Below are 26,864 nucleotides of genomic sequence, written 5' to 3'. Positions count from 1 at the left end.
CCCTCTTTCAGGGGGAGACATTGTTTTTGTACTTTCCGTCTGTCACAAAATCTTGGGGTGGAGGGTGTTAAAATAGCTTTCTTGTGAACACTTCTCCTGTATGGCTTATTGCATTGATTTGAAACTTTGTACAATGCTTCATTGCCATTTGTAGATGTGCATATTGTTGGGCCAGGAGGATCCAATTTGTTGTCCTTAAAGTTATAGTGGATCTAAGGGGTGGAGGGTATAGAATAGTTTGTGAACACTTCTCCAATGTGGCTTATCGGAGTTCATATTGTCTATATTCCTGTTCATGCTTTCTCCTCCATACCATGCAGTACATGAAAGGGAGGAGGTTTCATTTGGAGCACTTCCAACTTGGGGAGCTGGGGAGACATTTGTTTCTCATAAAACCAATCTCTAGTATTTGAATAGGGTGGTGTTTAAGGAAATTAAAAGTTTTACATGAGAGTATGTAGGAAATTTTAAAAAAAATTCTTTTCAAGATGTACATGTAACAGGTTTGTAGTTTGACAATAACCAACTCCTGTATGGGTTCAGGGAATTTAATATCACAGTGAAGGATATCTCACATGTAGTACATATTTACAGCCCTGCAATACATGTAAAATAACACTGATATCACAGAGTGCATTGATTAATAATTGACAATATTACTTATATGGTTAATGAATGTAAATTCACATCAAGATGATGGATTACTTATCTCAAAAAAATCACAATGAAGGGAGACAACTCTTAAAGTTACACGTACATATACTGGTATGAACAGATTTCTCCCATAGTCATAAAAATACATTATCATTAAAACTTAAATCATATATTTACCATTCTATGGGAAGAGGCTTCCACATACATGTACATATATATCTATCTATGTGGATATGTACATGGACTCTGTAATTTACATACAATAGTCTAAATTAAATTCAATTGCTCACTCTGAACAAGTTAATCAAATATTCTGATTATAAAATAAAGTGTAACTTGATAGATTCACCAATTTACTCTAAATATAAGCAATTGATTTATGAAATCAAAGAGCTTTAAACAAAACTATCATTCTTTCTAGATCTAGCCTTTCTCTCAGTTAATATTTCGTGCAAAAGAAATCTCATTAAATCTGCAAATACTATATAGACTGGATATATTAATTGACATTTACCAATAAGGATAATCAGTAATGCATTACTTGCCAGAAAAGATGGAAAAGTCTTTGTAGAAGGTCTTTTCAAAATTTTGTCAATATCAAGTCTGTTCTCTCTCAAAACTACACAAAGAATGCTCGATTTTGGCGGTAAAACCCAATGACCAAAACAATAAAAACCAACCAAAAGCAACTTCACAAAACACAACCAATGAAGTTCAAAAACACTACGAGACCTTTGACATATGCCTCAAGGTAATGACTATTAAATGTGTTCACCTATATATGTACATGTAAGGGCTAGAGGAAGAAAGGAGTGGATCTAGGTTTTTCTAAAGTAAAATACATTGAAGCATATATCTATAGCAAAATTTATTCATTAACCCAAGATCACTCTATTACAAAGAGTAGTGGGGCCACATCAAATCATATCATATGCAAACTTTGCCAAATTCAATGGACCCTGTGGTTAGGGTGGGACTAAAATCATGATCGAATTTGAACAGCAAGGCCATGGAAGTCATTGTCTGGATTCAGGGTCAGACAAGTCGTAACAAAAAAGGGATGAGATGGGGTCAGAATTTGGGATTATAAAAAGGTTAAAATCTTTTTAAGAAATCTTTAAAAGAATAGCAGGGCCAAGGTGACTCAGTTGAGCATTGTCGCATGTGGGCATCTTGTTTAGATTTAAGGAATAGGTTTCATAAAACTAACTAGAAAACTGACATAGTTAACTAAAGCCCTGTCAAATGGTGACATTTAGAACGGATGCTTTTCGGTGTGAGGTGACCTTTGACAAACTGACCGGTGACCTCAAAATGTATACATGTCTTCCTCTAGTCTCTTGCTCTCAAAAATATTTGCAAAAATGTATAATTTGATGAATGGTTAAGAAGGCAGTAACTGAGCAGAAATACATTTTTTTTAATTGAACATTATTTTAACTACAATTGTGCTTAAGGAGTAAAATATCACAGCCATCACGAGTTAATTGTTCATGTACATGAAATGTAATCTCTTCAAATCCCTTATACGTAAATTTGTCAGTTATTTTGTGAATACATGACAATGAAAACAAATAAATAATCCTTCGTAAAAGAAAGACTAATTGCAGAGTGTGCATATCACCCAGTGAATAGTACAGGAATCCACATCACGTTAAACACCTTTTGGAACACATTTTACCAGACTTTTCCAAAATTAGGCAGAAGGGAACAAGGATTTTCAAGAGCAATTTCTTGGTCTGTCAATCCTTTTAGCACAATTTTCATTTTGCGTTGTCTTGCAATATCAGTCATGACACTCCTACTCTCGGCTGATATTTTGTGATCGTAAATATCCAGGAACACAAGTTTCGGACATTTTGTCATGAGGTTTATGATAGCTGCTTCAGAGATTGTAGAGATCCAGCTGAGATTAAGTTCCCTGAGATTTTTGGCATGTTTAGACAAAGCACTCGCTGACCGGTCTGTTAAGTGTTTACAAGCACAAAGGTTTAATGACTCGAGGTGGAGTAGTTTCTGAAAAATAATCAGATTGTTTATGTGCAAAATAATGTGACAAGGTGCTCAATAAAATTATGGCATATTATTTTACCAATTAGATATATGTAATGCACAGGCATACTGTAATATGGCATTCCTGAAAAAGCTATTCAGAATTTTGTTTTAAAAATCCTCATTCCAATGACCCTGAACTTTTTATATTTCACTTTGAAAACCAGCAGGAACCTTGATCTCTGTGTATAATAGCATCTAAAATATTTGCAAGTGCATTTGAAATAAAATACTAAGTACACAACCAAAGCTAGTTGATAAAGGATATACTCCGTCTATCAGCCTAGACCTTTTAAAATTTTTCCTAAAACCTAATAAGGACTGAGAACTTAATGTAAAGGTTGCATTCATAAAGGTTACACAAAAATTGCATGAGACATGTAACATGTATCTTGCACTCAAATAATATCAAAATTTTTCTTTCAGTAACCTTGACAATGACCTTTATTTATGGTTGAAAACTAATAGGAACTAAGAACTTTATGCAAAGTATTATTCCTCAAAGTTTGACAAAAATTGGATGATAAATATACATGTAGACTAAATCTTGTATATGAGAATTTTCATCTTAACTTTGAAAAATAGGAACCAAGGTCTTTATACAAGGTACCCTTCCTGCAAGTCTAGAAAATTTTGGATCCCTAGTAACCTTAAAAACCATTAGGAGCCATGGTATCATTCCTGCAAGCTTGATAAAAGTTGAGTAAAATCTTTTGCTTAAATCTTGTATACAAGTGCAAATGACAGAAAAGGCAAGAGTCTTTGTCCCTTTGTTGCAAGGGGTAAAATATAAACTAGAATTTGGGCAAATATTTTTTTGGTGATTCTATGATTGTCAGTCTGCACCAATGGTCAATTGCTTGAGTTTTACTTTTTGAAGATGTGAGGTACACATGTAGATCATACAATCATAAATAGATACTGTTTACAACACCTTACCTTCACAAGTTGCTCCATGAGATTGTCTGTTATTAGATACCCACAATCCTTTAGACTAAGAACTCGGATGTTTGGACAATTTCTCCACAATATCTTTAGTGTGCTGTCTGTGATGTATATTCCAGAAAAATCCAGATGTTCAAGAACCGGAACTAACAATTGTCGCATTGCTGTGTTGTTTAATTTATTCTGTTTCTTCATCTTCTGAATCATTTTACTACAATAGAAGATGAAGAAATTAATTGACAAGACTGTGATTATTTACATCAAGCCATTCAGAAAGGTGTATGCTTTCAGTTCTGTGAAGCCACACACTGTTGTAGACATTCTCAGCATGTCAACTATACACGAAGGTCTCCCACTACCAATAGCATGTCAACTATACATGTAGGTCTCTCACTACCAATAGCATGTCAACTATACACGAAGGTCTCCCACTACCAATAGCATGTCAACTATACACGAAGGTCTCCCACTACCAATAGCATGTCAACTATACATGTAGGTCTCCCACTACCAATAGCATGTCAACTATACATGAAGGTCTCCCACTACCAATAGCATGTCAACTATACATGTAGGTCTCCCACTACCGATAGTGTTCCTTTCCATATACATGCACTTAAATTAAACAGCAATTGTCCTCAGCAAGTTATTCAATACACTTGCTGGCATACCTGAAAGCTAATTTTCACAGGGAAAAACTACATACAATGTACAGGTATATGGCTTTAAGGGACCAAAAAGTATTTTGTGACACACTATTGCCTTCTTCCACAGCAAAGTCCCACTGTAGCAAGGCTGACCTTGAGATGCAACCTTGATCCAACAAAGTTTTGACATTCACAACTGACATATGAAGTCTACATCTTGTATAGTTCACTTATGACCATAATTATACATACTGATTTTTCACCTTGACATGACCCTGACCTTTGTTTCTACTTTGTAAAACCATGGCAATAATAATGGTGTTGATAGAAAGACAGATCAAAACAATGTGTCCTTTAACATATGGGGCATATTCGTAGATCTGTACACCACTTTTGTAGTTTAAATGAGCAAAATTGTTTGAAAATAAAATAGAAAACGAATATAATGTTAATTCACAATATGGTATAGAAAAACACTAAATAAGATATACAAACGCACCTAATGAGGTGCTCATCTGGAAAGTCTTCAAGGTCGTAGTCATTAAGGTTATTGCAGACATATTGTAAACAGGCATTTTTAAGTGTAGGCACTTTGGATCCTTCATGGCAAGGGTTCTAGGAAGAGACATAATCATTTCATATTAAACATGTACGTGCAAACAGTTTTGGCAAGTTATAAAAAATAAACATTTTCAAAATAAAAGAAGGATTGTATAATTTCAGTGCAGAAACTTCATTAATAAAAAACAAGAGGCCCATGGGCCACATCGCTCACCTGAGTCACCTTGGCCCATATCTGAAGACTTTCCATATATATTTGCATGTAAAACCTTGGTCCCTATTATGGCCCAAACTACCCTTTGCAAACTTGAATCTACACTATGTCAGAAAGCTTTCATGTAAATGTCAACTTCTTTGGCCCAATGGTTCTTTTAAAGCTTTTTTCTATATTTGTATGTAAAACTTTGACACCCCCCCCCCCACTTGTGGCCCCATCCTACCCCCCCCCCCCCCCCCCCCCCCCCCCCCGCGGGGACCATGATTTGAACAACCTTGAATCTGCACTATGTCAGAAAGTTTTCTTGTAAATATCAGCTTTTCTGACTCAGTGGTTATTGAGAAAAAGATTTTAACTATATATTTGTATGTAAAATTTTGATCCCCCTTGTGGCCCCATCCTACCCCCGGAGCCCATGATTTGAAGAAACTTGAATCTGCACTATGTCAGAAAGTTTTCATGTAAAAATCAGCTTTTCTGGCTCAGTGGTTCTTGAGAAGAAGATTTTTCCTATATATTTGTATGTAAAACTTTGATCCCCTATTGTGGCCCCATCCAACCCCCGGAGCCCATGATTTGAACAAACTTGAATCTGCATTATGTCAGGAAGCTTTCATGTAAATCTCAGCTTTTCTGGCTTAGTGGTTCTTGAGAAGAAGATTTTTAAAGTTTTTCCCTATATATTTGTGTGTAAAAACTTTGATCCCCCCCTTGGGGCCCCATCTTATCCCCGGGGGCCATGATTTGAACAAACTTGAATCTGCACTATGTCAGAAAGTTTTCATGTAAATCTCAGCTTTTCTGGCTTAGTGGTTCTTGAGAAGAAGATTTTTAAAGTTTTTCCCTATATATTTGTGTGTAAAAACTTTGATCCTCCCCTTGGGGCCCCATCTTATCCCCGGGGGCCATGATGTGAACAAACTTGAATCTGCACTATGTCAGGAAGCTTTCATGTAAATCTCAGCTGGCTTAGTGGTTTTTGAGAAGATTTTTACAGTTTTTCCCTATATATTTGTGTGTAAAACATTGATTCCCCCCTTGGGGCCCCATCTTACCCCCGGGGGCCATGATTTGAACAAACTTGAATCTGCACTATGTCAGAAAGTTTTCATGTAAAAATCAGCTTTTCTGGCTTAGTGGTTCTTGAGAAGAAGATTTTTAAAGTTTTTCCCTATATATTTATGTGTAAAACTTTGATCCCCCCCTTGGGGCCCCATCTTATCCCCGGGGGCCATGATTTGAACAAACTTGAATCTGCACTATGTCAGAAAGTTTTCATGTAAAAATCAGCTTTTCTGGCTTAGTGGTTCTTGAGAAGAAGATTTTTAAAGTTTTTCCCTATATATTTGTGTGTAAAACTTTGATCCCCCCTTGGGGTCCCATCTTATCCCCGGGGGCCATGATTTGAACAAACTTGAATCTGCACTATGTCAGAAAGTTTTCATGTAAAAATCAGCTTTTCTGGCTTAGTGGTTCTTGAGAAGAAGATTTTTAAAGATTTTTCCTATATATTTGTAGTAAAACTTTGATCCCCTATTGTGGCCCCATCCAACCCCAGGGGCCTATGATTTGAACAAACTTGAATCTGCCTTATGTCAGGAAGCTTTCATGTAAATCTCAGCTTTTCTGGCTTAGTGGTTCTTGAGAAGAAGATTTTTAAAGTTTTTCCCTATATATTTGTATGTAAAACTTTGATCCCCCCTTGTGGCCCCATCCTACCACCGGGGGCCATGATTTGAACAAACTTGAATCTGCAATATGTCAGGAAGCTTTCAGGTAAATTTCAGCTCTTCTGGCCCAGTGGTTCTTGAGAAGAAGATTTTTAAATGACCCCACCCTATTTTTGCATTTTTGTGATTATCTCCCCTTTGAAAGGGACATGGCCCTTCATTTGAACAAACTTGAAAGCCCTTCACCCAAGGATGCTTTTGGCCAAGTTAGGTTGAAATTGGCCCAGTGGTTCTGGAGAAGAAGTCGAAAATGTGAAAAGTTTACAGACAGACGGACAGACAGACAGACGGACGCAGGACAAAATGTGATCAGAATAGCTCACTTGAACCTTCGGTTCAGGTGAGCTAAAAAAGCTAATGAAACTGCTTAAGGTGGAAAATACCAAAAGTTCATAATAATACGCTGGTTTCGAGATACACCCGAGTTATTTCCCTTTGGAGAACTCTCGTATATAGTGAGGCGCGAAACAATTTGTTTACATGCGGGAGTGGGACTAATATTCATCACTGCGTAAGTGAATGTACTCAGTAAGTTTCTCATACACTGTTAGATCACCTGAATTCGACTGATACACAAACTAAGTAAGTGATAAGTATTTAGGGAGTAATTAAATACATGGAATTCTTATCATATCACGTTATTTCGTTGGTCATAAGTACCATATCTAATACATTACTTGCAAATATGACATTGTTTTTATGTTTCCACTTTAGTAAAACATTTCTTTCGATAGTATTTTGTATTTCCCACATTTACATATTAAAAGAGAAGCCACTTTTAATACATTTCATCATCTTCCTCTCTGACTGTAGGTCCACTCTGTCCCACTTAGTCATTCAAAGTTCCACTAAATGCACCTCCTACACAGAAGAGTTCGTATCTCGAAACTGGCGTATTAAATGCACTTATTATTTTTACATGCTTGAAGGACAAAATAGTGTCCAATAACATTCAGACTGTTGTTTACCTCGATTCTGATGAAGATAATAATGAACTTAATCGGTTTGAACCTCAGAGACAACAGGCATCTTACCATTTGGCAGTTTGGAAACATTTTGCTTTTGAAATTATGATTGTGAATCTTGGAATTAAAATTTTTCTTCAATGTTATTATTGGTTTCTTCTGTAAATTGTATCATATTGAAAGTATTGAATTGTGGCATAAGTATTGCAATATGTATCGTATCATTGTATTGTTTCAACCCTACATAACTTCCTACAATACATGTATGACCCAATGATATTTTTTAAATTCTGGAATATGATATGAAGTGGTAAGTATAGTTTGCCACTGCTGTTACCTCTTCAAAATTCCTACAGAAACATGCCCTAATGAACATCTTCCCATTTTCCTCCTTCCATTCGAATCTCTTGGCATTCCTGTGAGACACCGAGACATCTGCTTCGTTTAACACTTCTTCTTTTGTGTTATGTCGCATCAGTTCTAATTCAAGGAGCTGGTTCATATCCACAAATCCTGATTAAATCAGAGGAAAAACAAAGTATTTCTCCATCTAGAATCTGTGCTATTCAAAATCAACAATATACTAGTACATTAATTAATAACTGTTGAATACATCTGATGGTAAGTGTTTTGTAAAGCTTGAGGACTGAACTGGTGCCTGAGGTTTTTAGGCTGAAGGTAACACTTTGGTCCGAGGGTTCTGCGAAACAACCACGGTTGAATTTTGTTTTGACATTTTACTCTGAAAGCAACATTAATAAAATGCACTCCTTGATTAAAATGTAATTATGCTAAAACACCCTTAAAATAAATTCCCACTTAGGATGAAGAAATTTTCTATTGTACATGGTACGGAAAAAAGCAACAAGAAAAATAATTAAATATAATGAATTAATGAAATTATAACTGCCCCTAATGCTTTGGTATTATACATGTAACAACTTTTTACTGTAAATTTTAAACTTTGTTGTTGTGATTATTTCAATATTGTGCACTGCATGAAAGGTTTCTGTCCATGAGCTTGTTGTGGGTCTTCCCATGTATCTGCCATCATGCAACATGATCTTTGCATGTGTAACAGGAAGGGAGTAAATGCAATGGACCAAACCACGATTTAAACCATGGCCCCCTGAATCTCCAGTCAGGTGCTCTATGTACTGAGCTACCTGGCCAGTCAGGTGCTCTACCAACTGAGCTATCTTGCCACCAGCGATCGAACCCAGCTGACCAAGTTACATTTCTCCCTCCTTAAATGTCTTGAGACCTTGAGACATAAACCCAGGATCTTTATCCCCTGGTAGGCATTTTCACCTGTCAGTTCCAGGGGCTGGCATATAGCACCAAATGTAATAGGAAGGGAGAAATGCAATGGATCAGACCAGGTTTTAAACCATGCAGGGCCCCCTGAATCTCAAGTCAGGTGCTGTACCAACTGAGCTATCTGGCCAGTCAGGTGCTCTACCAACTGAGTTATCTGACCAGTCAGGTGCTCTACCAACTGAGCTACAATGTATCTGACCACTACACATGTAAGAGACTGTGTAAGTATAACTACTTCTGTTCCTGAATATCAGATTTATAATTCCTATAGAGCATTCACCTCCTTCGTACAATTTCAGTCCCTCTTTTACAGCACCATATCTAAGAATGTAACACAAACGCTTGGAGAGTCGTTCATCTTTCTCCATTTTCGTTTCTTCTGATGCCACATTCTGTTCTGTACCCATTCTATTTCTGTTTCCTGAAAAATAACAAGATGTGTTTGTGAAACAAAAATGCTCCCAATAATGGCCAATTCCAATGATGGCCAAGGTCACAAGGACAAATATCTTAGTAGTAGTAGAAAGATCTTGTTGCAAGAAATGCTCATGTGCAATATGAAAGCTCTAATATCTATCATTTAGAAGTTATGACCAATGTCAAGTTTTTTAGAAATAGGTCAAATGTCAAGGCCAAATGGTTTAGTAAAGGTCTTGTCACAAGGAATGCTCATGTGAGATATCAAAGCTCTAGATCTAGCACTTACTGTTCAAAAGTTATTAGCAAGGTTAAACTTTTCAAAAAGTAGGTCAAACTCCAAGGTCAAGGTCACAGGTAAAAATGTTTATACCCAGGGAAATGTCTTGTCACAAGGAATACTCATGTGAAATATCAAAGCTCTAGCACTTACTGTTCAAAAGTTATTGGCACTTTAATAGGTTAAAGTTTCAGACAGAATTACAGAATGACAAAAACCAATATTATCATAAACAGATGAGTGTGCATGGGACCACAGGAACCGATAATTTCGTTTGTAATAATAATCAGATACCCAGATAGCATGACTATGTTGGCCCAACATTGGAACGTTGGCCGATAATCCGGACGCCATTAATCCGGACGCTTCACCTTAATTGATTATCACATGTATCGTTTAGATCCTAGGGGTAAACGTAAGGTTGGGTGTTATAATTGTTTGTTTGTGCTTTATATTAAATATTCTATACAATTGCATCGAGAGATCCACTCTCCTTATATAATATATTTATCTATTTTAATCAGAAACAGTGAGGAAGAATCGCCTCTGTGCTAATGCAACAGACGTAGAAATTTTCAACGTGGCAAAAGACTGGTTTCGCTTTGCCAGTGATAGAGATGGGGGACGAAAGAGAAGGGCAGAGGAAAAGAAACTTCAAATTCAAATTCAAGCTGAACAAAATGAGAGTAAGCTTGAGGATGAGACCAATAGATAAATAGATTCTTCGTAACACGCGTTTTACCGCTCTCAATACTTGCAAGTAATAGAATATGAACAATTTCCTTGTTAATTTTGTAATTGTATCGGATACCTTCTTTTTCATTTGTGTATCTGAACAGAGAAATTAAAAATTAATGTTTTTTTCACGAGATTTTGTATTACTTTTCTGTCAAAGTCCAATCATATTTGATTATTTTTCATGGTAAAATAGAATCACAATCCTAAATGGTGAGTTATTGTTTGACAGAGAGACTTAAAAAGATTGTGTTATTGTACATTGGATCAAAAGAGTTTTCTAGCACTGGTGTGTAATAATATGTTATAGAGCCCAATATATTGCAATTGGGCCAACAGTGGCGGATTTAAGGGAGGAAGCCGGCGCACCCACCCTAAAATTTTCAAATTTAAGGTAAATTGTAGTGTCTTGTTCAGAAAAATGTACTAAACGATAAAAGAAGCAATAATTTCTTCCACTACCTGAAAAATAAATGGCAAAATCTTTTGATTTCTTGAATTACTTTATTGGGAGAACTTAATTTTTTCCAAAAACCCTTAAAATTTGGGTCATTTTATTAATTTCACCCCATTAAAAATGATAGAAAATAGTACAAATGACTAAATAGGAGATATATTTCAAGTCCTATATAATCCAGACCCCCTGCCTCATAAAGTGCCCCGCCCCACCACAATTCCTGAATCTGCCCCTGGTCAATGTAGGCCCGACACACATTGGGTCAGTGTAAGTCTCACACGTTGGGCCAGCATAGGCCCTACATGTTGGGCCAACGTAGAACCGATGAGCAAAATAATGTTGGGTCAATGTTGTTTGCCAACGTTGGGCCTATATAGTTCCTACACATTGGGCCAACGTAGGAACAACATGTTGGGCCAACGTAGGCCCTACACGTTGGGCCTACGTAGAACCGGTGAGCAAAATAACGTTGGGCCAACATAGTTTGCCAACGTTGGCCCGACGTAACAAGCATTGTTGGGCCTATGTTGGCACAACGTAGTCATGCTATCTGGGTAATAGTAGGGGTCTATAATATACCACCCTCTTTTTTATCACAAGACCACTTATCAATCGAAACACAAAACCTTTTTAGTTATATGGTCTTACCTCTAGATTTCATTTCCACCAAATTAGCACAGTCTGTGTATTATCTGGTATGCATGTAATGGCAACATTGATGATTGCACAACAGTGGGAAATTAAAATTTCTGGCCGTTTCATCACATATTCCCAAAAAATATTTTATAATTATATTTTGAAGAAAAAATCAAACATCACAAAAACGTTTATGATATTTGTGAATATAGTAACACAAGCAGATCGATCAATTAAAACAATATTCAATAAAAAAAAATTCAAGTTGAAATGACAACATGAAAATGAAAGTAGTGATCTATATTAGATATGTCGTTCTTGAAAATGTATAGATATTATTATTATTATTATTTTGTTGTTGAAAATACAGATACTATTTCATATGATTATTTTTTTTCAAAGTATGTCTTTTTTCATTTTGCAGATTTCAAAGATAAACAATCGTGTTATGCAATATTGTTACATTGTAAAATATACCTTGTTAATGTACAAATTGTCTAACATAACTTGTGAAATCGAAAGTAGCATGACTGAAGATTAATTAAGTGTACTGTTTTATAAGATGGCAAATAAAGGAATATGTTTGTGTGAAGTTTGTCAGAGCAGTACTCCGAAATACAAGTGTCCAAAATGTGTCATTAGATAGTAAGTGTACTCATTCATTTTCGTAATCTAAGCATGTAAACTTTATCTAATCTAGATAGTGTATTTTCTATGTACAGAAATCTCAGCGATATCGGATATTCGTCGAGACTAGATATTTGTCTTAAATGAATTTTTAAAAGTAGTACTTCTACTAGTAATGACCCTTCTTTCATTTTTTGAGTTTTACTTATGAATTACATGTAAGTAATTTTATTGTTATTGAAGTGTGCACGCATTATGGGTAAGTAATGGCACAGTGTGCGAAATCAGCCTTCAAGTTTGGATATCTTTCCTGGTCATTATATTTTAGATTGGAATAGACCTACGAAAAAAATGGGATGGAGCACAGTTCTTTAAAAAAATTATCACAGTATTAGTACAATGAAACGTCACAGTATTAGTACAATGACACATCACAGTATTAGTACAATGAAATGTCACAGTATTAGTACAATGACACATCACAGTATTAGTACAATGAAACATCACAGTATTAGTACAATGAAATGTCACAGTATTAGTACAATGACACATCACAGTATTAGTACAATGACACATCACCAGTGCTCGAGCTGGGCTTTGCCATTTTCGCCAATGGCGAATTTTTTTCAAAAATGGCGAAAAAAAATTGAAAGTGGCGAAAATCCCTTTTTGCAATTAATTGTATTTTAAATCCTTTGTCAGTGACGCATTATCGCCTGTTTGTTTATGCAGTCAAAATCTGTTTATTCAGTCAACGCGTGCGGCCGGAAATCTCGTGTCGCTCCAGTGCACACAGAGCTGGTCACAGCCTCAGGTAATTTATGGCTGTAAAAAAGTCGGTGATTATGTAATAAAGTACATTGGACAGCTGTTTACCCTGCTGTGGTCAATTGTTTAACATTTAAAGTCTTATTCATTATCGTGTTATCATCTCCACATTAATGACAATTCTTAACCAGAGAACCGACCGGTAATTAAATTGGCCGTATTATTGTGTATAATGTATATATGAATACATCAATTGTTTGTTTTTGCGGCCAAACTCGTTGATTACAAGATTTTGATGTGTTAGATTTTAGTTCGAATATTTCATAAACAAGGTGGTCGGTCACCATTGATATGGACATAGCAATTTTAGTAAATAATTTTCTTTTAAGTTTGGTGCGCAACAGTATAAAAATGCTAATCTCATAAGACTATGCACCCCATTCTATTTTGACACTAAACTTGTAGCTTCTGACCCTAGTCAGTCAAAAATTAAAAAAAATAACTATGTTTGGCTTTACAGTCAACCCCACCTGCTCAAACATCTGATTCTGTCTAAATTGCAAAATCTTCCATCAAAAACGAAAATTTAATTGGGAATCGTTGAGATACGACTCTAAATTGGGCTTGATATTTTGTGACATCTGCATTTCGGGCAATGTACACAATGTTTTCACTGAGGGGTGTAGCATCATGAAGTTTATATTTATATGATTTATTATCTGAATTTTGATTTCCATAATAGAATTTATCAAATAAATCAACTTCTTATTATTTCAGAAAGAAGTGTTTAGGTATGGTAGCTGGATATGATTAAGTAATTTAACTGATTCAAAATGCTAAAATAAGTGTAATGAATAAAATGATATATATTATGATGGAAATAATTGTAAAGCATGTGATTATTTGTGCCACGCCGCTCCCCGAAAAAGTGGCGAAAGGGAATTCTGGTCCAGTGGGAGCACTGCACATCACAGTATTAGTACAATGAAATGTCACAGTATTAGTACAATGACACATCACAGTATTAGTACAATGACACATCACAGTATTAGTACAATGACACATCACAGTATTAGTACAATGAAACGTCACAGTATTAGTACAATGAAATGTCACAGTATTAGTACAATGACACATCACAGTATTAGTACAATGACACATCACAGTATTAGTACAATGACACATCACAGTATTAGTACAATGAAACATCACAATATTAGTACAGTGAAATCCTGGCCATGATACAGTATTAGTACATTAGTACAATGAAATGTCACAGTATTAGTACAATGAAATCCTGGCCATACATTGGTAGTCATGAATGTATATGTAAATGTACGATTCTGAATTATATGAAATGAGTTGGTTTCAAATGTTTTATCATATATTGTAGTTGTTCTCTCAGCTGCTACAAGATTCATAAAGGTAAGTTGGCATTATTTATCATGATTACTATTAGAAATCAATAAAGTACATTGTAGTGTAAAACATGTAAATTAGAAAATATTTAACTAGCATCTGTCTTCAGATTTGAGGACCCTCGTGATTTTCAAACTAATAAAATCTGATTTATGCTGGAGATGAACTAGTAAGTAGTGGGGCCGGTGCATTAGATATCAGCAGCATTAATTTGGAGGCAGAAGTTAGTTAGTCTCATTCTATATGTAGTTCTTGTTGCTCTGTTTGATGTTTACCTCTTATTTAAGTGGTTAGTGTTAGATACATGACCTTTCTACTAGCTCTGGGTTGTGGTTTAAAGGGACTGCCTCACGTTTTTCAACATTTAGAAAAGTTCTGTTTATGTACCATTAAACACCTTAAAGTAAATGCATTTTATACTAGTCACATTTAGAATAGTTCTGTTTATGTACCAGTAAACACCTTAAAGTAAACGCATTTTATACTAGACACATTTAGAATAGAAGTATAAAATACCGAGCTAACCTTAAAAACTCATATAACACGATCAGTATAACCGGACAGTATTTCTGTTTATCCATACTTAATAATAATAACATGATCAGTATAACCGGACAGTATTTCTGTTTATCCATACTTAATAATAATAACATGATCAGTATAACCGGACAGTATTTCTGTTTATCCATACTTAATAAGAATAACATGATCAGTATAACGGACAGTATTTCTGTTTATCCATACTTAATAAGGAAGGTTTTTTATTTTCAGAAAATGTTTGCAGTCAGCTGTTACCTGACGATGCTCAAGATAAGAAACCAACTACCACAGGTATTAAGTGCATCGATGGTTTTAATATCCACTGCTTCTTCTATTAGGGCCCAGTCATGTGATGGGTGCCCCATAGTAATCACTCTGTCTGTCCACCGGTCTCTCTGTTCATCAGCTATTTCTCATGGCATACAATAACTTACGCTTACATTTGAAGATTTTCATAAATTTTCTACATAATACTTGGATTGGGCAGAGGAAGACACCCCTTTGATTTTCAGATTTATCAGTTTTGTTGGTACAGAGTTATGGGACTTAGAATTTTTTATTTCAAAATATCATTGCAGGGTCCTTTCTGACTTGTTAAGGTCTTGTACTTGTAGTTCCATCATTATGGACACAATGATCCAATTAAAGCCAGACCTCTCTGTTTACGCTATCAACAGAGGTCTGGTTTTAGTCAGATTGTTTTCACAACTTCTCAACTTGCTGAAAGTGAAAGCTTGTGATTTTTTTCTGATTGAAGTTTGTCTGTTGTCTGTCTGTCTGTAGACTTTTCATAGTTTCAATTCTCTCAAGAACCACTGGGCCTGTTTCAAACCAAACTTGGCACAAAGTAATGCCAGGAAAAGGGGATAAAATTTGTTCAGAGGAGTATCACACCCATTCTAATCCGAGAGGCTGAAAATGAGCTGGATGTTCAAATTCTCCTTAAAGCTGACATGAATTAATAAAATGAGCTGGATGTTTAAATTCTCCTTAAGACCCAGCTATACCACTGACCCAGGAAAAGCAAAACTTTCCTGAAATATTTGTATATATGAAAAAGATTCAACTTTGTTCAAGCCTGACCCTTAGGACAGGGCCACAATAGTGTTTTTCAAGTTTTACATAGGATATATAGGAAAATTTTAAAAAATCTTGATAACTTCAAAGGTACAGTTTATCATATTAATGCACATTAAAGTTTGGTCATGCTATTAGTAGTTTTCCCATGAAATAACACATCTACAAAACTTCATCTCTTTGACAGATCCACAAAATTTAATGTCCTTGAAAATTAATGAATCAAGAGGCACAAGGATACTATTTTCCAAATCATTATGCACTATTCGTCATAAAGTGTACGCTTAATTCGTTGCAGTTTTCACAATACGGCCACAGTTTGTCAGAAATGTTTTTCCTGCTATAAATTCAAGCCAAATTCACATACCACCATCCACTACCCTATTTTTGAAACAATTAAAATCTACACCGGGGTGTCATGTTTCAATCAGTCAGATCAAGGCTAAAGAAGTCACTATACTGTTAGTATTATTTTAGATACTGTTATAAGAAAATCAAAATGGTCACCGTCCCAAAAAATATTTTGCATTTATTAAATTGTAATGGTGATATTTTTAATTCAATAGTGGATAAATTTTATTGTACGACAAAATATTATATAATTGAAAATTTGTCACCTTTCTGATCAGCTGAAATCAACAAACTAGAAAAGATAGAATGTTATTTTTATCTGCACGTACCTTCAAGGTTAGTATAACATTTGATTTCTCCAACATCAGACCAAACTTAACTTGGAAGTTCAATAAAAATTCGCCTCTCATGGCACTTTTGACTAGGTCTTGCGTATTGTTGTAAAGAAAGGGTGACGTTCCTCACAAACAGGTAAGAACTGTTGAGTTTTAGTAATATCAAACACGATATAAAGATGGCTGATCAGATATCATTTGTTAAGTTCTAGTAGCTAGTTTCGATGTTTTGAATTATTTGGTCATATAATAAACAAAAACTTGCATCTCTAATAACTATTTACCTTGCCTTCTGGACTTGGTGAATATCGAACTTCTCAAGTAGCTAAAGTATTGTATTGACCACAAAATATCAATAATTTTGTATAAAATATGTATATCATAATTGTATTTTGAGGTGTTCAATGGATTAAAGGAAAATAAATATCAAACTATCAATTGATATTTTCCATCTTCAATTCATCATCAAACTTGTAATACTACCATTCTTTCCAAATCACTAAAGGTGATGGTTTAACAAATATTAACTGTATCTAAATTTGTTCACATTTGACATGACTCCAAGGGCCAGCAGGTTTAAGTCACAGTGAAGAATTTACACAAGAGAACACAACTGCTGATGAGGCCCATGGGCCTCTTGTTCTGTTTTGATTCTGATCAAGATAGAGGGCTCATGGTGGGTGTGACCAGTCAGTAGGGGATGCTTACTTCTCCTTGACACCTGATCCCCCCTCTGGTGTTTCGAAGGGTCTGTTTGCCCTGTTCTCTATTTTGTATTCTCTATAGGATTTACACATTGGTCACTGTTTCTTATCTTCAACTTTTTCATTCTGATTTATTGTATGTTCAGACACTCAAACATTTCCGTTTTACTTAGAATATTCAAAAAACCAGAAAACTGCAAATTTTCAAAATAATTTTCACAGAGTCACATGAGGCACCAAAGAAAATACCAGAATTTGACCTTAAAGAGACAGAGGACAGAGTTCGACCCGAGACACTTCAATGTTTAAGTAAGGAGTACATGTATATGTTCATACAAATTTTCTGATCAAAATTAGTTGGTTGTCTTTTGATCTTTATTGCTTGTGTTTGGCTCTAAATAGTTTGACATTTTGAATTCCTCAGAACCCCTGGTTCTTCTTCATCCCTGCAGAAAGAGGGATTTGAAGTTTTTATACTTCCATCCATCTGTCCGTCCGAAAAAAATTAAATGCTGTTGAACGTAGTCAGTTTTGAGGAAATATTATAAAGTGAGTGTATGGTTTATCCTTTTAACTCCTCTCACAGTTTTAAAGCTAGGGCCTTTGTAAACACTTTGAAGATGTGCGTATTGCCAGGATTCAAGGGTGTGTTTTACAAAAGAACTTACGACTTACGACCAACTTTACATACTGGAATTTTCCAGTTTATTGTAAGATAATTTGCTCTAAATGCAAAATATTTTTTTAAAATGTTGAAAAATAAGCCTTAGAAAAAATTTTCTTCATTCATTTAAAGTAACAACTGTGTAATACACTTTAAGACTTGCGACTTTGTTGTAAGTTGTTTTGATTCTCAATAAATGGATGTCTTGTTGAGGGAGGATTGAGGAGATATGAGAACACAAGAAATTCATTAAGAAAAGGAAAGTATTGCATTCATATAATACTGAGCTGATGTAATCGATTTTGTGTATACTCTGGGGCCTCTGTGGCCGAGTGGTTAGAGCATCGCGCTCAAAATCACACGACCTCTCACCTCTGTCGGCACGGGTTCGAATCCCGATTGCGCTCGTAAGTGAGAAAGTTTCCCAGTTTACTTTCGGAAGGTCGGTGGTCTCTTCCCAGGTATATTGTATCTGAGTTCTCTCTTCCACCAATAAAAACTGGGCGCAACCAGATAACTGAAAAATTGTTGAGTGTGGCGGAAAACATCCAACAATCATGTATAATCATGTAAAAGTACATTTATTGCTACATTAAAAAATTCAAATTCTGCAAGATTCAAACGATTCATTAGTTAACCCATATATTGAATAAGCTACCCTAAATAGATATGAAAATTTAGAAAACCAGGTAATATATTGCTGACCTCCCTTTATTCATATGTCACAAAACAAAGTATGTCACAGCTTGATGATGGCTAATATTACCTTATGTAAAGTTCTATAACTCCTGACATTTTTGTCATGTTTGTTAATCAATGTCACAAAACAAACATCTTATATTCAGATAACCCTATATAACCTTCTCATGGGTGTATTATGTACCGTTTACGGTACTCTTGTTCAAATGAAGGATCACACTGCTTACAAAGGGAGATAATAGGAATATGGTGAAATGGGATTGGGTCAGTCACAAAATTTTCTCCGTAAAATTTGGTCCAGGATCAAGCAAACTCAAAGCATCTTTAATATATACTGAGAAGGAGATTCTCCTAATGATAGTGTGAGGGACCAGAATTTATATAGCCTGATAATGATAGTGTGAGGGACCAGAATTTAGCCATAATATTTTTTCTAAAGTGATGCATAAATTACGATGTCATGACATACTCTACTACATTAATTGTAATTAAATAGATTTGTCTGTTTCCTGATCTGTTAGATCTACATGTATATATGGACCATGAATATCGGCTTGGATAGCTCATTGGTTAGAGCACCTGACTAGTAATGCAGGGGTCCTGGGTTGGGAGTTACATAGCAGATTATATTAATAAAACAATTATTACAACCATTATCAAGCCATAGTCTTGATAATTTTCCTCTTGGGTCTGTGACCAACCTCGTATGTTATTACCCTCAGCCATTGGCCTCAGGTAATGGCACGCCAGTTTGGTCACAATCTCTCAGGGAAAATATTCTGGACTAGTATGACCTGATGATGGGTTTATATTCAGTACTAGTATGGCCTGATAATGGGTTTATATAACCTGATAATGGGTTTATATTCTGTACTAGTATGGCCTGATAATGGGTTTATATTCTGGACTAGTATGCCTGATAATGGGTTTATATTCTGTACTAGTATGGCCTGATAATGGGTTTATATTCTGGACTAGTATGACCTGATAATGGGTTTATATTCTGTACTAGTATGACCTGATAATGGGTTTATATTCTGGACTAGTATGACCTGATGATGGGGTTATATTCAGTACTAGTATGGCCTGATAATGGGTTTATATTCTGTACTAGTATGGCCTGATAATGGGTGTATATTCTGTACTAGTATGGCCTGATAATGGGTTTATATTCTGGACTAGTATGACCTGATAATGGGTTTATATTCTGTACTAGTATGGCCTGATAATGGTTTTATATTCTGGACTAGTATGGCCTGATAATGGGTTTATATTGCCTGATAATGGGTTTATATAGCTTGATAATGGGTTTATATAGCCTGATAATGGGTTTATATTCTGGACTAGTATGGTCTGATAATGGGTTTATATTCTGGACTAGTATGGCCTGATAATGGGTTTATATAGCTTGATAATGGGTTTATATTCTGCACTAGTATGACCTGATAATGGGTTTATATAACCTGATAATGGGTTTATATTCTGTACTAGTATGGCCTGATAATGGGTTTATATTCTGGACTAGTATGCCTGATAATGGGTTTATATTCTGTACTAGTATGGCCTGATAATGGGTTTATATTCTGGACTAGTATGACCTGATAATGGGTTTATATTCTGTACTAGTATGACCTGATAATGGGTTTATATTCTGGACTAGTATGACCTGATGATGGGTTTATATTCAGTACTAGTATGGCCTGATAATGGGTTTATATTCTGTACTAGTATGACCTGATAATGGGTTTATATTCAGTACTAGTATGGCCTGATAATGGGTTTATATTCTGGACTAGTACGGCCTGATAATGGGTTTATATTCTGGACTAGTATGGCCTGATAATGAGTTTATATTCTGTACTAGTATGGCCTGATAATGGGTTTATATAGCTTGATAATGGGTTTATATTCTGCACTAGTATGACCTGATAATGGGTTTATATAACCTGATAATGGGTTTATATTCTGGACTAGTATGGCCTGATAATGGGTTTATATTCTGGACTAGTATGCCTGATAATGGGTTTATATTCTGTACTAGTATGGCCTGATAATGGGTTTATATTCTGGACTAGTATGACCTGATAATGGGCTTATATTCTGTACTAGTATGACCTGATAATGGGTTTATATTCTGGACTAGTATGACCTGATGATGGGTTTATATTCAGTACTAGTATGGCCTGATAATGGGTTTATATTCTGTACTAGTATGACCTGATAATGGGTTTATATTCAGTACTAGTATGGCCTGATAATGGGTTTATATTCTGGACTAGTACGGCCTGATAATGGGTTTATATTCTGGACTAGTATGGCCTGATAATGAGTTTATATTCTGTACTAGTATGGCCTGATAATGGGTTTATATTCTGGACTAGTATGACCTGATAATGGGTTTATATTCTGTACTAGTATGACCTGATAATGGGTTTATATTATGGACTAGTATGGCCTGATAATGGGTTTATATTGCCTGATAATGGGTTTATATAGCCTGATAATGGGTTTATATAGCCTGATAATGGGTTTATATTCTGGACTAGTATGGTCTGATAATGGGTTTATATTCTGGACTAGTATGGCCTGATAATGGGTTTATATAGCTTGATAATGGGTTTATATTCTGCACTAGTATGACCTGATAATGGGTTTATATAGCCTGATAATGGGTTTATATTCTGGACTAGTATGGCCTGATAATGGGTTTATATTCTGGACTAGTATGCCTGATAATGGGTTTATATTCTGTACTAGTATGGCCTGATAATGGGTTTATATTCTGGACTAGTACGGCCTGATAATGGGTTTATATTCTGGACTAGTATGGCCTGATAATGAGTTTATATTCTGTACTAGTATGGCCTGATAATGGGTTTATATAGCTTGATAATGGGTTTATATTCTGCACTAGTATGACCTGATAATGGGTTTATATAACCTGATAATGGGTTTATATTCTGGACTAGTATGGCCTGATAATGGGTTTATATTCTGGACTAGTATGCCTGATAATGGGTTTATATTCTGTACTAGTATGGCCTGATAATGGGTTTATATTCTGGACTAGTATGACCTGATAATGGGTTTATATTCTGTACTAGTATGACCTGATAATGGGTTTATATTCTGGACTAGTATGACCTGATGATGGGTTTATATTCAGTACTAGTATGGCCTGATAATGGGTTTATATTCTGTACTAGTATGACCTGATAATGGGTTTATATTCAGTACTAGTATGGCCTGATAATGGGTTTATATTCTGGACTAGTACGGCCTGATAATGGGTTTATATTCTGGACTAGTATGGCCTGATAATGAGTTTATATTCTGTACTAGTATGGCCTGATAATGGGTTTATATTCTGGACTAGTATGACCTGATAATGGGTTTATATTCTGTACTAGTATGACCTGATAATGGGTTTATATTATGGACTAGTATGGCCTGATAATGGGTTTATATTGCCTGATAATGGGTTTATATAGCCTGATAATGGGTTTATATAGCCTGATAATGGGTTTATATTCTGGACTAGTATGGTCTGATAATGGGTTTATATTCTGGACTAGTATGGCCTGATAATGGGTTTATATAGCTTGATAATGGGTTTATATTCTGCACTAGTATGACCTGATAATGGGTTTATATAGCCTGATAATGGGTTTATATTCTGGACTAGTATGGCCTGATAATGGGTTTATATTCTGGACTAGTATGCCTGATAATGGGTTTATATTCTGTACTAGTATGGCCTGATAATGGGTTTATATTCTGGACTAGTATGGCCTGATAATGGGTTTATATTCTGGACTAGTATGGCCTTATAATGGGTTTATATTCTGGACTAGTATGGCCTGATAATGGGTTTATATTCTGGACTAGTATGCCTGATAATAGGTTTATATTCTGGACTAGTATGGCCTGATAATGGGTTTATATTCTGGACTAGTATGGCCTGATAATGGGTTTATATTCTGGATTAGTATGGCCTGATAATGGGTTTATATTCTGGACTAGTATGCCTGATAATGGGTTTATATTCTGGACTAGTATGGCCTGATAATGGGTTTATATTCTGGACTAGTACGGCCTGATAATGGGTTTATATTCTGTACTAGTATGGCCTGATAATGAGTTTATATTCTGGACTAGTATGACCTGATAATGGGTTTATATTCTGTACTAGTATGACCTGATAATGGGTTTATATAGCTTGATAATGGGTTTATATTCTGGACTAGTATGCCTGATAATGGGTTTATATTCTGTACTAGTATGGCCTGATAATGGGTGTATATTCTGGACTAGTATGACCTGATAATGGGTTTATATTCTGTACTAGTATGACCTGATAATGGGTTTATATTCTGTACGAGTATGACCTGATAATGGGTTTATATTCTGTACTAGTATGACCTGATAATGGGTTTATATTCTGCACTAGTATGACCTGATAATGGGTTTATATTCTGTACTAGTATGGCCTGATAATGGGTTTATATTCTGTACTAATATGCCTGATAATGGGTTTATATAGCCTGATAATGGGTTTATATTCTGCACTAGTATGACCTGATAATGGGTTTGAGAATTGTGTAATACAGGATTTGCTTCTCTATTGGTACATAAGGACCACACAGTATTGATTGTACAGTTACTACCAGTAAATCTGTGAGATATATAATTGTACAGTTACTACCAGTAAATCTGTGAGATATATAATTGTACAGTTACTACCAGTAAATCTGTGAGATATATAATTGTACAGTTACTACCAGTAAATCTGTGAGATATATAATTGTACAGTTACTACCAGTGAATGTGTGAGATATATAATTGTACAGTTACTACCAGTAAATCTGTGAGATATATAATTGTACAGTTACTACCAGTGAATGTGTGAGATATATAATTGTACAGTTACTACCAGTAAATCTGTGAGATATATAATTGTACAGTTACTACCAGTAAATCTGTGAGATATATAATTGTACAGTTACTACCAGTAAATCTGTGAGATGTATAATTGATTACATGTAATTAGATTTTAATGTGAAGCTGTACATCTGTTGTTTACTAGTTTTGTGAAACACAGATCTTTACAGTAATTTCTTATCTTGTTCCGCTTCTCATACAGTGTACCCAACTATTCACTCAAACACCGGTTTATATACACCAGTTTGATTTTTTACTCCAGGAGAAAGCCCAGACCTCCTGCTGGCCCTGATTTATATACACCTGTTTGATTTTTTACTCCAGGAGAGAACCCAGACCTCCTGCTGGCCCTGGAGAACCCCCACCTCCGGTCCCTGATGACAAACCTGGTATCCTCAAACAATCCTTCAGAAGACATGGAGAGGGTCATGAGGGAACCCCTATTTTTGGAATTTTCTGACCAATGTCTGAAGGTTGTAGACAATAATTCTCCGATGAAGGTGCCAGAAGGCTGATGGACACAGGATAGAATGTGTTTTGTGTATATATAATGAAATCATTAACTGGACCACGGACAGTAGTATTAAACAGAATAAGTTGATTGAGTGGTTTGATACCCGTAGCAGTTGTGTTTAAGCAGTCATATGTAAGCACAGCATAATTACTGTAGCAAACTAAAAAGACACAAAGTTAACAATAACATTTTCTTTAGAAAAGACTTGAATTTGTGTAGAGCATGTTTAGGGTAAGGACAACAAATGTTGTGAATTTATTTGGCTCTCAGAGGGATTGGGGGGGGGGGGTCAAAGGATAAAAAAATTATGACATTTTTAATGTAGCAGACAAACTATGTACATTATGAGGAGTAAGGAAGTTCATGTATATACCAAAATTGTAAAAATCATGACTCTGGCTCAGGAGTTCTGGCAATCTGATTAAGATACAGGACTCTCAAATAGCACACAGTATTTTAATCAGATTGGGGTTCCGGTGCTAGGCTGGGGCTCTATGGCTTATATAGTGGAAGAACACTGTTTGTTTTAAAGTTTTCATTTGGACTCCTGAACAGCAAACAAACAGAATGGATGTCTGTACTAAAATGTCTTTGATAGAATAGATATGTTTGTTATGGAGAAGCACTGAAAGAAATAAACATCATTTAAATCATAAATAACTCAGATCTAGCTAAAGTTTGAAAGATGTAATCATTGCACCATCAGGTGAATGGTGAGACTCATGGACCTCTTGTCAATGTTACATATTGTATGTAAAGCTGGAGTTTTCTCTGGGATCTGGTAATTGTTGAAGATGCTATAGTTCTCGTATATCAGGTCGGATTGCAGGACATCAAGGTTAAATGTCCCTAAAATTGTTGAGTAAGACCAATTTTGTTACATACATATTGAAAAGGATTTGAATATACCTAAGTAATTTTCAATAGAAGTATTTTGATTTTTCTGAAGTGTCTGATTTGATTTCAGGTAAACAGGCATTTGAATATCATCATGGTAATGGAACGCTAAAAATTGAATCATTATTCTGATATTTACTATATTGATGCTGAATATCGGCATGTACGGTCCCTGGCGACGATATGTTTGAGAATTGTCACTTGGTATATTAGAGTGTCTCGGCTGCAATATGTGCCGTGGATATGACTGTCATCGACATCAGTTGTCGCAAAGATGTGCCATGAACGTTTATACGAACTGTTGCTAGTTACAATGTGTACGACGGCCGTCAGCGGAAATGGTTGCTGGCTACAACATTCGTCACCGTGCATGTTACCGCCATGAAACATATTGTTGCCCAGGCATGCTTGTATACTGCTAATCTAGCACATATGTTGCCAGCAACCACAGCAGTTACGTTCGTAGCACTTACTGTAGCTGCTGAATTTGGTTGGTTGTATAACATGCTAGGGCAACAATATATGCTAGGGCGATAGTATTGGTGCGGTAACTTGAAGAGGTATAGCGCTCTCCTCGGTTATCTCGCCTAAATGATCATTATATTGTCCATCACCTGTTACTATTCCAGAGTTCCATTCTGCCCGAGCCGCGTCAAACCTAAGACATTTTACATTGATAGTGGTGATTCTTTCGTCAAGCACTTAGGATTAAAAGTGAAACAAACTAAGGTCTTATGCCACAGTAGGCGTCGGCAGGATCGAGACGACACTCAGTGTTGCAGCATAGATCAGATCGTGGCTCTATTTCTTAAACCTATTTTGATGGGGGAGGGACAGGCATTCAGATTAAGTCAACTTCTCCTCAGTACACAAAATTTATTGTGTAGTATTGAGATAAACAACATACGGATGAATGTACTATCGTTAACATGTACTTTTCTGCTAACACAACATAGCGATCAGATTGAGCAGTAGGGTTGGAAAACTATCTTTAAAACCTTGCGACTGATACTACTAGGTGTGCTAGACTGCAAGTGATACACAAATAAAGGAAAAGACAATTAGAACTCTTTATTGTACATACATTGTGTTGATTTTTGACACGAAGACTACGTTAAACCAGAAATCTGACAATGCAGTATTTTAGTGTTATGACATGTATAAAACATTTTCCAATCCGAAAACGGAAATTGCATTATTATCCACACTTAAATTTACCCATTTCTATCCTTACCATAGACTACCTCTTCATTACCACTACTGTACAACTATGGAATGGACTACAATTATCCATTAAGTTATCGTCCTTTATTTTAAACATCATATTATTAAAGCTGTATGACCCGATATCCATGTATTATTTTTGTACATAATTACTTTAAAGCAGATTAATTACTTTATAAAGTTATTAACTTTCCCTTAATTACATGCTTAAAAACATCTGCATGTTAAAGAAAACAGTGCGAATATTATTTAGAAAGTAAATATAGTGGGTACATATATAAATCATCCCATAATAGACGTCTATAAATAGACCCACCCGCGTCAGGGGAAACCCAACATGATGTATTAACTCATACGCATCTGTCTAGTTTTAAGGCTGAAAGAGCGTAAAACAACGAATTACTACGAGGCATTTGATATTTCTTTTTCTATTAAACTTATGGTACGGTACTGTTATAACAAAATACACAGCTTTACATAGATAAGAC

At 35.5% G+C, this 26,864-nt stretch overlaps 2 protein-coding genes across 2 annotated transcripts; one reads left to right on the top strand and one right to left on the bottom strand.

Annotated features, from left to right (window-relative positions):
• Positions 1-533: 533 nt before the first annotated feature.
• On the bottom strand, positions 534-11,921 carry LOC125676182 (uncharacterized). Its single transcript, XM_048914081.2, has 6 exons — positions 11,629-11,921; positions 9,372-9,512; positions 8,109-8,284; positions 4,798-4,913; positions 3,646-3,862; positions 534-2,670 (listed from the first exon to the last, which is right to left on the bottom strand). The coding sequence occupies exons 1-6, from the start codon at positions 11,639-11,641 to the stop codon at positions 2,332-2,334; spliced, it is 1,002 nt and encodes a 333-aa protein (XP_048770038.2). The 5' UTR covers positions 11,642-11,921; the 3' UTR covers positions 534-2,331.
• Positions 11,922-12,109: 188 nt separating this feature from the next.
• Positions 12,110-24,912, top strand: LOC125676233 (zinc finger HIT domain-containing protein 3-like). Its single transcript, XM_048914128.2, has 5 exons — positions 12,110-12,261; positions 14,405-14,436; positions 15,202-15,261; positions 17,660-17,746; positions 24,066-24,912. The coding sequence occupies exons 1-5, from the start codon at positions 12,179-12,181 to the stop codon at positions 24,254-24,256; spliced, it is 453 nt and encodes a 150-aa protein (XP_048770085.2). The 5' UTR covers positions 12,110-12,178; the 3' UTR covers positions 24,257-24,912.
• Positions 24,913-26,864: the final 1,952 nt, after the last annotated feature.

Source organism: Ostrea edulis, chromosome 1 (genome assembly GCF_947568905.1).
Source record: "Ostrea edulis chromosome 1, xbOstEdul1.1, whole genome shotgun sequence".
NCBI classification, from domain to species: domain Eukaryota; kingdom Metazoa; phylum Mollusca; class Bivalvia; order Ostreida; family Ostreidae; genus Ostrea; species Ostrea edulis.
The sequence above is the reverse complement of the archived record's forward strand: the minus strand, read 5'-3'. Positions and strand labels throughout refer to the sequence as shown.

Coding starts and splice junctions, on each gene's coding strand:
- LOC125676182 (XM_048914081.2), bottom strand. Junction 4,914..8,108: donor TCTGTAGGAATTTTGAAGAG/GTAACAGCAGTG, acceptor GTCTCTTCCTAG/AACCCTTGCCATGAAGGATC. Junction 3,863..4,797: donor CCAGATGAGCACCTCATTAG/GTGCGTTTGTAT, acceptor CTTCTATTGTAG/TAAAATGATTCAGAAGATGA.
- LOC125676233 (XM_048914128.2), top strand. CDS start 12,179: ATGGCAAATAAAGGAATATGTTTGTGTGAAGTTTGTCAGAGCAGTACT. Junction 14,437..15,201: donor CTGCTACAAGATTCATAAAG/GTAAGTTGGCAT, acceptor TTTTATTTTCAG/AAAATGTTTGCAGTCAGCTG. Junction 17,747..24,065: donor CGAGACACTTCAATGTTTAA/GTAAGGAGTACA, acceptor TTTTTACTCCAG/GAGAGAACCCAGACCTCCTG.